This window comes from Pecten maximus, chromosome 5, assembly GCF_902652985.1.
Source record: "Pecten maximus chromosome 5, xPecMax1.1, whole genome shotgun sequence".
Taxonomy (NCBI): domain Eukaryota; kingdom Metazoa; phylum Mollusca; class Bivalvia; order Pectinida; family Pectinidae; genus Pecten; species Pecten maximus.
In genome coordinates, this window is record NC_047019.1 from 10972056 (window position 1) to 10989943 (window position 17888).

The 17888-nt window shown below is 34.4% G+C and overlaps 1 protein-coding gene across 1 annotated transcript in view; it reads right to left on the reverse strand.

The window, feature by feature from the left end:
- Positions 1 to 2279: 2279 nt before the first annotated feature.
- LOC117327139 (vacuolar protein sorting-associated protein 13C-like) overlaps positions 2280 to 17888 on the reverse strand; it is a gene marked incomplete in the record, with an annotated part of 63040 nt that continues 47431 nt past the window's right edge. The window contains 9 exon segments of the mRNA XM_033883990.1: positions 2280 to 10005; positions 10852 to 10981; positions 11817 to 11965; positions 14090 to 14156; positions 14615 to 14738; positions 15175 to 15298; positions 15699 to 15784; positions 16236 to 16311; positions 17436 to 17631. Of these exon segments, the coding sequence (XP_033739881.1) occupies positions 9883 to 10005; positions 10852 to 10981; positions 11817 to 11965; positions 14090 to 14156; positions 14615 to 14738; positions 15175 to 15298; positions 15699 to 15784; positions 16236 to 16311; positions 17436 to 17631 (1075 nt within the window).

Here is a 17888-nt window from a genome sequence, read left to right on the forward strand (position 1 = left end):
AACAGGGCTGCCTGGGATATTCAAATCCTGGATTTACCAGCATGGGCTTCTTCCTCCTCTGACTTGGCCTCTTGCACTGTACGAAGTTACCACTACTACAGTTGAAGCTCTTGAGAGGAAGATCAACAAGTGTCTACGATGTTGGCTTGGAGTCCCTCCAAGTTTCACCAGTTTGGGTCTGTACAGCACAACAGCCAAACTACAACTACCCATATCATCATTGGTGGAAGAGTTTAAGGTGGCAAAGGCTAGGCTGGTGATGACTGTCAGAGACTCTAATGATGAGAAGATCAGAAAAGCTTGGATTGAGACTCGGACAGGACTAAAGTGGTCAACAAGCAGCGCCGTTTAGGGAGCAGAAAGTAGATTGAGGCACGGCGAAATTGTTGGGACTACCTGCATTGGCAAACGGGCTTGGGACAACACAAGTGCAAAGGTGGGGAACAGCGGACACGGTTGGTAGGAGGAAGATGGTCAAAGACAACATCAGGAAGATTGGAGAAGAGATCCATAAGGCAAAGATGGTGGAAATGGGAGCACAGGGTGCATGGACCAGATGGGAAACAACTGAAAGGCGTCTTACATGGTCAGACATATGGAAGTTGGAACCTTGTAGAATCCAGTTCCTCCTGCGTTCAGTGTACGATGTTCTACCAACACCTACCAACTTGCATCGATGGGGAATCACAGAAAGCCCGAACTGCTCGCTATGTGATCGTCCGCGTAACCTGGCCCGTGTACTGTCATCGTGCAACACAGCTTTGACCCAGGGGAGATATACATGGAGGCACAACAAGGTTCAACGGGAGCTAGCAGACACGTTGGAGAAAGAAAGACAGAAAGAGGAGATGTATGAAACAACAACCCTACATCAACTTTGTAAGATCTGGAGAGACAGGCAGCAAAACAACAGCACACCAGAAGGGATACTGGACGGAGCTCAGAACTGGAAGATTCGGGTTGACTTGGTACTAAGTCGAGTTTTTCCAGAGGTCGTTCAAACCAACCTTCGTCCAGATATTCTACTCTGGTCACAGCAAGGGAAGAGAATGATAATAATTGAGTTTACTGTCCCCTGGGAGGAGCGTTGTCAAGAGGCATACGAGCGGAAACGAGAGAAGTACGCCAACCCTGCTAATGACGTGAGAGCAAACGATGGTGTGTTAGTCATGCCAGTAGAAATGGGGTGCAGAGGATTCCCTGCACAGTCCATGTGGAGGATGTTTGCTGCTGTAGGCATCCGTGGGAAAGACCGAAGGGCAGCTGTACAACGACTGGCAACATCAGCAGAGAAGTCGTCCAGCTGGCTTTGGTGGAGAAGGGATGACAAGAGCTGGAAGCCATCTATCGACGGGCAGTGATTTGGCCAATCACTGTCGACTCGCCACCTTTAGGGCGTCCCAGGATGAGTCGAAACGCCCAGTGAGAGGTGGTCCTGGCTGACGACGTCGATCGATTTTGCAGTCATATGACTGTATGAAGGTATTGAAATGTCAACCATAGATATCCAAAAGAAACTATTCCAACATCTGAAGCTGAACCCGTCTGAGCGGTGATCTGAGAAAGTCAGCTTTGGCAGTTCAGTTCCTTGCCCGATGAAGTCAGCTTTAGCGGTTCGGTTCCTAGCCTATGGAAGTCAGCTTTAGCGGTTCAGTTCCTAGCCTATGGAAGTCAGCTTTAGCAGTTCAGTTCCTAGCCTGAGAAAGTCGGCTTTAGAGGTCCAGTTCCTAGCAAGAGGAAGTCAGCTTTAGGAGTTCAGTTCCTAGCCTGAGGAAGTCAGCTTTAGGAGTTCAGTTTCTAACTTGAGAAAGTCAGCTTTAGCGGTCCAGTTCCTAGCCAGAAGAAGTCAACTTTAGCGGTTCAGTTCCTAGCCTATGTAAGTCAGATTTAACGGTTCAGTTCCTAGCCTGAGGAAGTCCGCTTTAGCAGTTCAGTTCCTAGCCCGAGGAAGTCAGCTTTAGTAGTTCAGTTCCTAGCCAGAGGAAGTCGGTTATAGCAGTTCAGTTCCTTGCCTATGGAAGTCAGCTTTAGCGGTTCAGTTCCTTGCCTGAGGAAGTCGGCTTTAGCAGTTCAGTTCAGGAAGTCAGCGTTCTAGCTACAAAGGTCTGCTCCAGGCCTAATTAGGGAATGCATATATGTAAGACATCACATTTAGCCAGAAGAGCCACATACCTGGTACATTCTATCATTACCAAAAAGACATTTTATTAACAGGTGGAGTGGTGTAGGCGGTAAACCACTTTCTAACTAATCAAAATGAAACTCCAACATCTAAAGCAGACAGTGTTAGCACTTTATTAAGTTTAAAATAGTCCACTTGACATATAACAATAATCACAATTGTGAGTAAACCAGGAATAATGACATACACACTTCAGAACATTTAATGTCAAAAGTCCCGGTTTGTATTTAAGTTAACATAAATATGTCAGTCACATAAACTATGAAATACACATATCTTGATATAGAACACAGGAATTGATAAATATGAGTGGGTTAGGGAAACCTTGGATAAACCTTTCTATATGGCATTAACAGTGCTGGGATACAGTTATGTATAACATATACAGCCAGCAGTAGTTGTCACTGCTATACCTAGCTCCAAAATCTCTTGGCTCAGATGTAAGTTTTCACAAGACAATATTTTACCATTGCATTTTTGTTATTTTATGGTATATCTTACACTTTAAATTTTGTTTCTAAAAAGAAATTATGTTTAAGTTTTAGAAACTAAAATCAGTAACTGCAAGTTAAATATCCTAAAGGTGTAGAAAAACGTCAACATATCAAGGTTAAGAGGATACTTGTACCATGATGCAAATAAGATTTTATACCAAAATAACTGCATGTTGACAATTAAATAGCTATTTTAAAAATGCAAAATGTTTAAACTGTTGACAAAATGCAATATTTAGAAAACTTCTATCTGAACTTTGAGATAGTAAAGCCATGTGGTTATACAGGCGAAGAAACTGGTGGTTTCATGCAGAAAACTGAGTTCAATGTAATCTCTATAAGTCCTGGAGATCGGTTATAAATATGAAGGTTAGAGAACAATAGGATCAACCTCTTCATATGGCATCAATTGTTAACTTTTGAATTGTAAATAATTGAGATATAATCTACATACAGGTTACAGAAAATGTACTGTTTCAATTGTAAATAAAATTATTAATATCTTTCTCTATTGATCAAAAGTGATCAAATTACAATTATTCAGTTAACAATACAGCACTATAACACAAACCAATTAATTAAATCAATTAATTAAATCAATAAAGGAATGATTTGTGTTATATCTGTTCCCCTACAATGAAAAACATATTTGTCACTATCACAATATAATGTATACATACATATATATATATATATTAATTTATAAATATCTAACCAGATCACAAAACATATTAGATTGCATGGCTATATATAGCTTTACACAACAAAATGGTTAGGAAGGGGTGTTGTCAGTATTATGTATATTATAAATGTCATTTATACACGGTAATGAGACAAGTGGAAATATTCAGGTTTGGAAGTTTTCACAGTCTCATTGTTAATATTACATGTAGTATATATTTTCTTGTGGGATGATGATACAATTGATGTAATTCATATTTTTAAAGCAGTCGACAAATGTGCAAATTCCAGACTGACAAATTAGATTTAGCAAAAATATTCAAGACGCCAAAATTTTCACTTGAATTTACACATAATATATATGGTACATGTACACACACACATTATATACACGTACCGTAAACCACCAAATAAGCAATACCTGTTGTCATTTAAGAATCATGTACTCCATTTTTCTGGACAAGTATTCCATTCCTTAAATTTTGTAACCAATTTGCTGAAAATATCTTCACTTTAAAAATATTACTTTTTTAAAATTTGTAAGGTTTTAACAAATCACAGAAAAATTTCAAAAATCACGTCAAATTTTCCGAAATTAATCAGGATTGCCAATTAGGTCCGACACAGTACATAAGTACATACATAGCCTTGGTCCCCAATATAGAGTTATGTTATCATCTAACACTGACATGATCTATATTTACCGTTAATCTATTACACCTGCCATACATGGCACAATTAGTCATAATATTACCGTATTTAATCTAACACATCGCCTTACATACAATACAATCCAATATACAATGATAACATATCTACCGTCATTTCCTACGTATACCCTCGGAGATCTCAAAACATATTTATTTTAGAATACTCAAATTTTAGTACATAACTAAATTCAAACAATTAAGCGCAATGATAAATCGGCACATTAACACAATTCTCGTAGAAAACAATATTTAGAAACTTTCATTGGTGCAATGAATGATTTAATGTGAAAAGCACTAAAACAAAATTATTGCTAAAATATGTACGTTTGAAGTATACAAATGGCCAATCTGATTTACATTTGATGGCTAGCTGGTAAAGTGAGTTATCTACGTTTTCTGTAACATAAATGTGTACACATGTGGACTTTATGTTTTTTTTACTTCTAAAATCATCAAAGTGCATACTTTTGCTAGATACCTTGTATACATAAAATTACTACACAATTATGTTTATATTTTAGAACATACAAGAGTACGGAAGTACCTTTAGACACCCACAATAATTCCAGAAAATAATATGAATTGTCAAATTTGAATAGAAAAGTTAAATCAAACATATGACACTGGGTAATCTATCGGTGTCGGTTTATCTCAAAGCATTTTTACAAAATGTTAAATATTGCTGCATTTTACTTTCTGCCTCTGTTTGCCTCAAGTGGGTAATACGTAGGAAATTCCAGTAGTCTGTTATACTTGCCACGACACAAAGTACAACCATATTTAATCTAACTCACCCCTAATATGATACGATCCATAATGTTAGCATGTCTATTCATTACATCGGCCGTATGGCACAATTTAATAAAAATACAACCATATTTAATCTAACTAACCTCTAATATTTGATACAATCCATAATGTTAGCATGTCTATTCATTACATCAGCCGTACGGCACAATTTAATAAAAATACAACCATATTTACCTATAGTCTATTTCACCATCTCACATACAGTGTATGATACAATCCATTGTACTATACACAACCGTGTTTAATTCACCAACTTACAAATGAAATATTCCGTTGTACTATATATATACCATGTTTCATCTATTCCATGCTCTGCGATAATAATTCACTTTCAACCTATTTCCGTAATAATCATGCATGACCCAGCTCTCACAATAAACTAATTTTCTGTACATTTTCTTTATCCCACGGGAAAAAAAGTTCAACCTTAGAAATGATACACTGTATAATCGCCAGCCATATTACTATAAACTAAAATGTTTTTGAAACATATTTTTGGAAAAACAAAACAGAATTACAAGGTTGAAAAGCCATTATGAATAAATCATACATGTATGTATTAACAAAATCTTACCCTCTACTGACGAACAGTATATGATATTACATATGCATAATTTGTAAAGTATAGCAAATCATGATTATCATTAATATTGCACATAGTTTTTAACAGTGAGAAGATCCTACAAATATACAATTAAAATATTCACCTAAAACATCAGTCCCTTAAAACCTAAACATATTCTATACATTATGAAGAATTTTTTTTTAATTTTATTTTTGTAACATTAGGGGCATGTAAAGCCACCTCTGCTTGAAAGGGGATACCTGCCCTCCTTCCACTTCCAAAATTGCGACATTGTGAATGACCTCTGGTGCAATTTTCAGAATTTAGACAAAAAAATAAAGCTACGCTCACCTTTTAAGAATTGCATTCCTTTTTTTTTGTATTTAATGAACTTTTCGTTCAAATTATAAAGTATTCTTGATACGGTGCCCATTTTAATGCTATTAAGTTTCAACTATCATGTTCATAAAGTAATTTACCAGTTGATTAAGAAATATCAAAACAGTGATATATTCAAGAGTGAAATACCTTTTAGTACTTACGAAACAGTTCCAAATAGGTAGAATTTGATTAAGAAGTGACAGAAAAATCAAATTGATGCGGAGGAGTTTGGGAATAATATGATCAGGTAAGTATGACATCATTAATAAAATAAAGCAATTGAAGTTTCCTTGGACTTAACCTTCCTTTACTTTATAGGTGTTGTCCACACATCTGATAACAAACCTTCTATTTCACAAATTTTGTCTATACATAATGTTAAAAATCTCTGTCAAAAAATTACAAAGATGAAGTAGCACTCATTGAACATTGTTTTGTTCTTGTTTGAAAACAATAAAATTAAGAGAGAAAAAAAAAATGGAGCAAAATTAGATGTTTTAAATAACAGATTATGCTATACGGTAGGCCATACCCTGGACAGTCCAAAAACATCTCGGAACAGAAACTTCACTGAACTTCTACTTCGCTGAGATTTTTTTGTTATAAACTTAAATGGAGAAATATCAACAATTTGATTGAAGTGTTCTTTTATCAGCTTATCGTTCTGTTATCCAGTGAATTTGCCTTTGTAAAATTTTGATTTAAAAATCTATCAAAATGTGAGTTTCCTTAGTTATGTGATAAAAAGTATCTTAAATTTGTTGATATGAGATGTCATGACTCGTTTTTAACATTAATGCTTGCAAAAATGAAAACAAAGACTCTTTTGATGAAATCTAAATATGAAATGAATATTAATTTCAGATTTTTTTGTCAGCATATCGCATATGTATTTTAAATATTGTCAAGAAATATTGCAGACATCACACCAACAAGTAAGAATGCTGATAAAAAATTCTCCATTTATAATAGAATTATCACCATTATCAGAAAATCAGTGGCTAAATAAATTTATTTATTTGTTTATATTTATTCATTTAACAAGTTTTATGTCTGCTAATTAATACATCCTCATGACCTTTCAGCTGATGAGCTGGGGTGAAATCAAGACAACCTATAAATGTCTAAAAATTGAGCTGGTACATGTACATACAAATATACATGAAAACGAATTGGTGATGGTGTACCCTGGGATATGTCATCATTACATTAAAGGGGCATTCCTTCTTTTTGACAACAGAAACGTGCAAAATTTCTGTTTATAAAATCTATTTCCGAATGAGTATTAAATGAGGTTTTATGCCTATACCAGTAATGAAAGTAATGCAAGAAAGAAAAGAATAATAATGTATTGTACACAAATACCATCAGCCTTTGTGGTAATTAGTGATACTTCGGGTCAATTAAGAATTTTTGTGATTTGATACTTGAAGTACTTTGGTTTCTCTTGAGAGTAAAACTGCTGTATTCATTAAAAAATGATTACTTTAACTGCTTCAGAAAAATACATAATTCCCGGCCATTAAATTTCATTTTGGCAACATACATTTAGTTCAAATGAAGGAATGTCCCTTTAAGAGATAAAAAAGTAAAAACATAGAACAACAACATATCAACAATAACAGCTATATTTGTGAGTGTATATTAGATTTTAAATATATTTTAACAATTTATATGAAATAAAATGATACAAATGTAAATAATGTGAGTAAATGTAAAAACAAAACATTAATTAAAAGTGAAGGGTTTATAAAAATAGTATTATGGTAATAAATAAAGAAAAAGATAAGAAAATAAATTCAATTATGTTTGAATCATATAATATCAAAGAATATCACAAAAAAAAAAGTATACTTGGCCTAAAAAATATTGATATCCACATGGTCACAATCAACAATACACTGGTATATTTTTCAGTCTCTGTGAATATTACAAGAAGTTCATTAATCATAACTAGAAACCTGGAATACATCATGGTCATATTAAGTGTAAAACACTCCTTGTATATAATATAGGCATTCCATAAATAAATCTGTAACTTTCAAAATATTAACTCGAGTTTAGCTTGCTCCTACAGGGAATATTGATTTCAGAGGAGTTATCTCCCCTGGTTTAGAAGAGTTATCTCCCCTGTAAAGCATATTATTTTGTGTGAAGGTTTTTTCAGACCAAATCAATTTCATCTAATTGCAATATTGTTTTTCATTTCAAATATCACCTTATAGGGTACATGCTTATCCAAATAAGCATATAGGTAGCAAAATGGTTTTACACATCATTTTATGAATGAAGAGTTCTTTAAGATGGCGAGATTCTGAAATGTTTGTAAAGCATTACACCAAAAAAAACAATGTACACATGAAAAGCCATTCACACAATGCTAACTATGTCTACTGAAATTTGAAATTAATGCGTTTACCCATATTTTGAATAAGCTCTCTCTTTTGATGAAAAAAATAAACAGGAGAACTATCTGCAGCTTACAGAATATTTAGAAATGGCTGATTTGTGATACTGTAGGTATTTGCCCATTTAAAACATATGCATACAATCAGTGGGAAAAAAAACAAAAAAACAAAACATTACTGCACTGGCCTCAGAAGTTTTTCTTCAACTTAAATGACTTTTGAGGTAAATCAAAATTACAAATATTTATGGCAACAATAAAAACAAGGAGTAAATGTACCTTGATAAAAACACTGAATTCTTTAAAATCAATAATGTGAACACTAAGATATCCACCTTCCTAATCTTTGGTCACACAATGTAAAATTTGCTTTTCTAAGTAGGACTATGCTAAGTTTTGAAAGGAAATACAAATATATATAGCGCTTATAGTGAAAAATTCCTTAAATTATGTAAACTGGCATATCACTTTATCTTTGCCTGTCTTCACAGACATCTGACCTAACTAATACCCGAATTTACTGACTCGAATTTACTAACACCTGACTTCACCGACACCTGACTTTACTGACCAACTTTACTAACACCTGACTTTACTGAGTCTGACTTTACTGACACCTGACTTTACTAACACCTGACTTCACTGACACCTGCCTTTACTGACCAACTTTACTAACACCTGACTATACCAACACCTGACTTTATCAACACCTGACTATATCAACACCTGACTTTACTGACACCTGACTTTACTGACACCTGACTTCACCAACATCTGACTTTACTCAGGCTTGTCTTTACTGAAAATTGTCTTCACCAAAACAACACATGACATCAGACATCTCTGAACAGACTAACTAAATGACATCCACAAGACAGCCTTATTTTGCCTTAAACCTTTCTATTTTAGATTAATTGCCACAATGTTTAAATGTTTAATTTCTACATAAGACTGTTTCCAATTGTTTCATGGCCTTATTTAACAAACGAACAACCTTTAAAACTCACTGATTTTCACAGAAATACATCTGTTCAGAAAATGCATTGACTCATTAAAAAACGAAAAGTTAACATGAATTATAATATTGTAAGAAATAAATTTATATAGTTCTCTAGTAAACAAAACTTAATGATCTATCAATGTCAATATGCATGTGTATAGTCTTGAAACAATTCTGTGCATCTGTTCAAATTTCTTCATAAATTAACTGCACAATAAGCACATCACACAATTCAAAAATTAACGAGAGTATTTCAAAGTGTATGAAGATGTCACAAAAGCTGAAATCAATCAAGCATGACTGCAAAATAATTATGCATATATGATATAAATTAACAGTCACATCTTGTACAGTTTCATTGCATGATATTTAAATACATTTACTTATGATTTCTACAGATGAGTAATATATATATATCTACTGACAAACATATAGCATATTTTTCATCCATCAATGTCAGTGCAGGCTTAAATCCTTGTAAAGTGTGATGACAGCATCCTGTACTCTTTCAAGCTTTTCAGGGAACATGATTTTTCTATCTACTTTTAACTACCTGCATAAGATTTTCCCCACATGTTGTAAAAACTTGTCATGATGTTATTTGAATAATGTCTCTTCTTTAATCTGTTTACACCGTGGTAGTGTTTTCTTGTCAGACCTTGTAAATTTGGTTATTAAGAACAGTCTCTAATTTCTTCTGGATCCACTTTAGAATGTCAATTTCTAGACTGGTTATCTCAACATTATTGTCACTGAACAGAGAACCAGTATTGTCCTGAAACATAAAGCATTTTGAATAAAATTATTTATATATTATTAAAAATAAATTTATTTTCAAGTTTAATAGTCAATGAAATTAACTAAAAATTGCAGAGAACATCAAATATTTTTAATGAATGACCAATCAGAAATATTATACTATCTCACCTTTATTGAATGACCAATCAGAAATATGATACTATCTCACTTTTTAATGAATGACCAATCAGAAATATGATACTATCTCACTTTTTAATGAATGACCAATCAGAAATATTACTCTATCTTACCTTTATTGAATGACTAATCAGAAATATTATACTATCTCACCTTTTTATGAACGACCAATCAGAAATATTACTCTATCTCACATTTTATTGAATGACTAATCAGAAATATTATACTATCTCACCTTTTTATGAACGACCAATCAGAAATATTATACTATCTCACATTTTATTGAATGACTAATCAGAAATATTATACTATCTCACCTTTTTATGAATGACCAATCAGAAATATTATACTATCTCACCTTTTTATGAACGACCAATCAGAAATATTATACTATCTCACCTTTTTATGAACGACCAATCAGAAATATTATACTATCTCACCTTTTTATGAACAACCAATCAGAAATATTATACTATCTCACCTTTTTATGAACGACCAATCAGAAATATTATACTATCTCACTTTTTAATGAATGACCAATCAGAAATATCATACTATCTCACATTTTAATGAATGACCAATCAGAAATATTATACTATCTCACCTTTTTATGAACGACCAATCAGAAATATCATACTATCTCACTTTTTAATGAATGACCAATCAGAAATATTCAACATTTTACCTTTAGATGTATCACAAGCTTCTTCTCATCTTCTATAATGGCGGGAACACCAAGAATGCTCTTTAACTCAACTTCCCATTCAACGTCATAGCCACCAGAAAATCTACTCTTCTCCAGGTATAAGATATGTCTATAAAATAGTTACAAGAAGACAATTATTATTTTTTCGTAAATTTTTACCTATCCTCAAGTAAGCCCCCTCCCCAAGGGTTATTTTTAAAATTTGGAGAGGGCTTGTTTCTAAACCACATTATAGTTTAGCTTACTGCAATAATTTTAAAATTTATGATTCTTCAAAATTGAAGAGGACTTATTTGTTATATACAGGGGGCCTATTTGCAAACAAGTACAGTATGTTACAACAAATACAAAATATTTAAAGAAAACAAGAGGCCCAGAGTGCTTGTATTGCTCACCTAGTTGGATATGACAAAACGTCAAAATAATGTTCAAATTGTTAATAGCATTGCTTGTTGATGTCTAACAATGCTTTATGTGGTTATCAGATGAGGATCTCAACTCTTGCAAAGATATAACCCAGGAACAAAGTCCACACTCCCTTGGGGTGAGAAAAGACCCTATAGATCATTTTTGCAAAATGATTGTGTTTAAAGAAACTAAGTCCCTTGGCACCTCAACTGTTTCAAAAGTATAACCAACATTCTAAGTCCCTAGGGGTGGGGAAAGACTGCAGGGCCTATTTTGACAGCACAATTGTGTTTGTATCTGTATGACCAACAATTAATGCTATATATGGTTACAGGGCAGGGATCCAAATGATTTCAACGATACATCAAAGAAACTTTTATAGCAATATATAATAATATTGCTCTCTTTGGCCCCGATCAGCCCCCCAATTTGTAGCTTTATGAATCCTTGCCACATAAGGATGCAACCAGTCAGATAAAAGTGATACCCATCGCTTAGTTCTAGAGATTGTTAAGTTGTTGACTCCATACATGTACCTGTTTGTGATGAAGACTAAGTCAGCTTTATCCTCATGACTAAGAGGAGCAAAGTTCCTGAACACATCCGTCTTGGAGTATTTGCCTCCCTTTAATCCCTTTAGTATGTGGCTCCCTCTGGCCCGGTAATCGGAGTAGGGTTTCAGGCCCTGCATGGGTAAAACATTTGCAATAATATTCTCATTTCAATATAAAAAAAAATAGATATTTAAAAGTACGAAATACATAAACACTTAGTTTATTAGCACATTTTCATAAGAAATGAATACAAATCCTAGAAACTATATGCATAATATAACACATTAACAGAAAGCATTGCTACAATGAAGAAACTAAAATTGTTGACAACAAGCTTTTACCTATAAACAAGAGGCCCATGGGCCTTAACGGTCATCTGACTCTTTGTACTATTGTAGTATACATATTCAGTAGCAAGAATAGCGGCACTGTTGGCAATGCCAACCGGCCATCTTGGATTTTGGACTGACCAGAAAAACAACACTTAGTCAGGACCATCTAAGGATCACAGTAACAAAGTTTGAGCTGAATGCCACTTGAGGAATGTGAGAAGAAGTTTGAAAAAGGTTCTGTTCAGGAAAACCATGAGTGTGCAATCATGTTACAAAATTGCCACCATATATAGCTGCCATGTCAAAGTTTTAATGAGGCTGAAAAATAACAACACTATGTTTGCTCCCCTTCCTTAACATCCTCTCTAATTTCCAGCTCAATGGCACCAGTTAAAATGCGTTTTTCAAGATGGCTGCAATGGTGGCCATCTTGGATTTTGGACCGAAAGATAACAACACTTGGCAGCAGATAAAAATTGTCTGCCTTTGTTGAGCAACAAACTTGAAGTCAGTTAAATAATGATTTATAGTGACTGGCTAAATTGTAACCCTCATTACAAACTCTTCTTGGATATATAATCTCACCTTGACCTTGAAACTTCCAATACAAGAACTAATGGGACACATAATATGACCCTGACCTTGGGATATCCATTTGAACAAACTTGGTAGCCCTTCATCCCAGCATACTTCAGACCTAATATCAAGTCTCTGGGCCTCTTCGTTATTGAGAGGAAGTTGTTTAAAGATCTTAGCATATTTGACCTCTGTGACCTTAAATGAAGGTCAAGGTCATCCACTTGAACAAACGTGTAGCCCTTCATCCCAGCATGCTACATACCCAATATTAGGTCTCTGGGTCTACTTGCATTTGAGAAGAAGTTGAAAATGTAAATTGTTTACGACGGACGACGCACGCGGGACGACGTTGGACAAAAAGCAATCGCAATAGGTCAACTGAGACTAATTCTCGGGTGACCTAATAAAAACTCTCTTGGTACCTTGGAATGTATAAAATGACCTTGACCTAGCTAGAAACCTTTGATACAAATTTCCTTGGGATATATATGACCTTGACCTTGGAGTCTACAATATAAACTCTCTTGGTACCTTGGAATATATCATCTGACCTTGACCTTGAAACCTTCATTACACACTCCTGTGGGATTTATGATATCACATACATAATGACCTCGACTTTTGAACCTTATATGTAAACTGACATTTGGGATATTAAAACACATAATCTCATCCAAATATGTTCAGAAATGAGGAGCCAATGATAACGATCAGATAGCATGGATATATAATGTACAAATGTAGATGATATCCCATCCAACATGAAGCGACTGAATTAAGTAGAAAACAGTATAACTATTTATGAACTAAAAATATTATTGTGAAACAAGTGTGTTAGTCCTTTCTTTGATGAAAATGGAGGTTCGTTTGTTTTTGTTTAACGTCCTATTATAACAGCCAGGGTCATTTAAGGACTTGCCAGGTTTTGGAGGTGGAGGAAAGCTGTAGTACCCGGAGAAAAACCACCGACCTACAGTCACGCAACTGCCCCACATAGGTTTCGAACTCGCAACCCAGAGGTGGAGGGCTAGTGATAAAGTGTCGGGTCACCTTAACCACTCGGCCACCGCAGCCCCATGAAAATGGAGGTACATAAGCATAAAATTATTGTCAAAGTCAAAAACACAAGAATTTCAGGAATCTTCTGATCAACTTCATTTCCACTTAATGACATTGCAGAGATCAATTGCCCCAATTCCCATCCCTCAATAAAAAAGAAATTTAAAAAAAAAAAGGACTTTTATGGAATATATCAACATCCTTTCATTATTGAAAGTTGTCTTTAAAAGTTCAAATTAAAGTTCAATTGTGCCTTCAGCTTGTACTGTAGTTATATTTCCTTACTCTATAGTGGTCTATACATCTAGGTAGCCTCATTCGCATCACAACGCCGCCCTCCAGCTCGGCTGCCCTGGAACAGAAATCGGCAGATTACCAAAAGGTTAAATTATTCTTATAAATTATTGTATTTATCTATTTCTGATTGAAATGAAATTTAAATCTGTTAAAAGTAGCTTAACTATGTCATGAAAACACTTGAATCTTCCAGTTAATACTCGCTCAAATATTGAAGCCAATAAATGCACTGTTCTCGGTAAAAAACAACAACATCTTTATTGTACGCTCTGATTTCATATGATATAGGAATGTTGTTTACATGAATCATAATGTATGTCAGGACTCAAACTTTTCATAGCCAACCAGGCCAACACATAGAAATTTTACATAGACCGACTAGGTTTTCTATAGCATCGGCCCATTGGACCACTTTTACTTTCGAACACTTTTATTAGGTCAATGTGTAACTTGCAAACGATAAGCTAACAATGTAAGTATGTAAGTTGGCAGTCCTAGCCAATAATTATTTACCTTCGTACACCATCAAACGCTAGACTGACCATGTCTAATACTCCCCCTATGGGCTGTGTGATTAGACCCAGGATGCCGCGTCCAATGCCTTTGAAGAACCCTTCGACTCCATCTTCCGAGGCACCTGAAGAAAAAGGTTGTAAATTGAGAGTTCCTTTGAGCAAGGATATAATATAGACAAAATCATACCAGGACACATGCTATTACTGATCCTGTAACAATCCTAATCTCATCTACCCTTGGGAAGGACACAGTTACTATGACATATTGAACTTTGATATTCTGTAACTAAATTGTTAAGATTCTTAGCTTTTAGGCACACGTACGCCATTTTTTTTTATTTCAGACTCAAACTTGTATTTTTTTGTATTTTCTATTTCAGACTCAAACTTGTATTTTTTTTTTGTATTTTTTCACCAACATTATACTTGCAGCATGCTGAGAAAAGTGTGGAAAACTGAGTGGACGGACTGAGAGACAAACGGATGGGAGGAAACCTATAGTCCCCCCATGACCCAATAAATAGACTAATAAGGTCAAATTGAGGTAACTGGGAGTACCTTGGTAGGGATCCAATACAATTCCTGTCAGTCCGAATTTGATCCCTGTCAGGAAACCCTTTCCCGCCATAGCCATGCTATGAGGCAAGTCTGCTGGCTGTTGTTGCATTCGTCGTCTACGTTTCTTGATAAAGTAAATCAAATTTAATAAAATAATGCTGTCGTATCTTGATTATCTAGAGAGAAATAAACAGTGAAATATTTTATTCACTTTGGTAAAAGCAATTTTGTCTGCATGAAAACTTCAAATGGGTGAAAATTCTAAACGAGAAGCAATTTAGATTTTAATTTAAATTATATTTTAAAGGTTAATTCTGTTCTTTGCTTAAAGATATTTCAACAGACCATGCTTTTATATATTTTAAAGGTTAATTCTGTTCTTTGCTTAAAAATATTTCAACAGACCATGCTTTTAGAGTTTTAATTCAATACCTACATTAACATAAATGTATAGTGTTGTAGCTCTGCCATTAACAGCAGCAAATTAAATGAAATTAATTCACTACTGTAATAAAACTATTTACCTTTTGGAATTCCTTGTCAAATGAGAGGTATGCCAAGGCACTACCAAATGAGCCTGTGATCCTTGCTACAGAGTTCGCCCCGCCACCTGTCAGTAAACATAAAAGTACATTCACTTTCATTATATATACTGTACAGTTAAACATGAAACATTTGTTGTGTATAAACTTTCTTTGTTTTTGTGGTTACCATGGAATCACAAATATAAATACAACAAATATACAATTGTTGATATATATCATTGCTTCATGGACAACCCACGAAAGTTTGTACCCTTGAAATAATTTGAAAGCTCTAAACCACGAAAGTACACACAAACACTTTGTATACAGTACACATAAAACATATACCTAAATTGTGTACTTTGTAAACTGTTTACTAAATGTATAGGTATAAATAATAGATAATAAAATTTGACTGTGTCTTTGTTACAATTACAAGCTACATGTATTTGTTTGTGATGATATTGCCTTATCAATATGATGATTTCTAGTAATTTCTAACACACAACCAACACCTGCTAGACATGCAGTACTGACCCACTATGTGCCCCATGGCACTCTGAAAGCCCCTGATCATGTTCTCGGAGAATTCATCATCTCCTTGAATTGTGTCCTGAAATAAAAAAAAAAAAAAAAAAAATGAAACACGAAATTCATAATATTTTTAATCTTAATAGTCACAGGTTATTTCATACTAAGATTCTGCCCCTTATAAAGTGAGAAGCTGAACATTTTTGTAGACATGAATGATGTGTCATCTACATCTTACTGTTGATTACAAAGTGACAGACCTGATACAGTTCAGAATCAAATTAAAACTTAACATCCCAAACAGGTGTTCTGGCTATAGGTGTCAAAATGCATTTTTGATGTCAACTTTAAGGTGACAGAATCACCAGCAAATCATAATAAAATCTATACAATCAATGTGTACGTGAACTGTTAAGCTTCTGCTGCATATCATGTAAGAATGGCTAATTGTTTTCGTCTTTAGAACAACTTGAAATTTTCATTGACAATTTGACCGGCTTTTCACCTATTTAGCACAAAAGAGAGGAATTCATCTAAACTCTAGTTTTTGAATTAAGCCGTGGCATGGCAAAAAATTAGCCCTGAAGATATTCTACAAATACTTATATAATTGCATGAATCCTGTCAATTCAAACTTTTAAGGTTACATGATGTCATGATGGCCATATTGAATTAAATTGATTAAGTTGCTGTCATCCCCTTGATTCATGTTATTTTAACATAAAACAAAAATGAATTGGCATACCACTTACGATTTTGGAGCAATTGTTTGGACAAAACAGAATGCCGAACAATAATGATAATAATAATAAACAGAAACAATAGGTCTTTTCACCAGTTGGAGAAAGCCCTAATTAGATCAATTAACATTTAAGTCTATACTTTGGGATTATTAGCTATACGGAATCCTAATTAACCATTTCTGTTATATTTCATCAGTAATCATTTTTTAAAAAATGTCCTCCTTGTGTTAGTGTAGAACTGATGCAGATTTCATAGTGCTGTATTTATCATTTTCATATTTATAGCCATCCAGGATGGACCGAACACCAAATAGTTAAGGTTCATATATTTATTTCCATGAAACGAACGGAAGAATAAACAAACAGAGAAACCCTACTAACAAAGCCATCACTTCATGCCCTATACCTAAACAGGTAAGCAGGTTATACATATTACCATGTTTTGATTGGCTATTGTACGCACCAGCAGAGGTTCGTAGAAGAGGTCCCCGAGACCCTGTGAGATGTCCTGCATCAGACCGTAGGGGTTTCCCAGTACATCTAGACCCAGAACCACCACGTACACCTGTAGGATCAGCTGTTGGCGGTAGTGGGCTACCGCCTGATTGGTCAGCTGATTCCATGACAACGAGGCACCCCGTTTCTCAAAATATCCAAACCTGGTAAATTTTAAAAGAAATTAAATGCCAAATGCTGCAATGGAGAATTAGACCTCACAGTCAATGTACAGTTTCCAAATTAGTTTTTATTTCTCCCGCAAAAAAAACGACAGACACAGACAACTAACTCCAACAAAGACGGGAAAATGTCTGCAGACAGGAAAATGTCCGCAGACAGGAAAATGTCCGCAAGACACGATATGGCCTTGCTCCTATGCAAAGAATTAAGTGTTATATGATACTTAAGTAATATATAG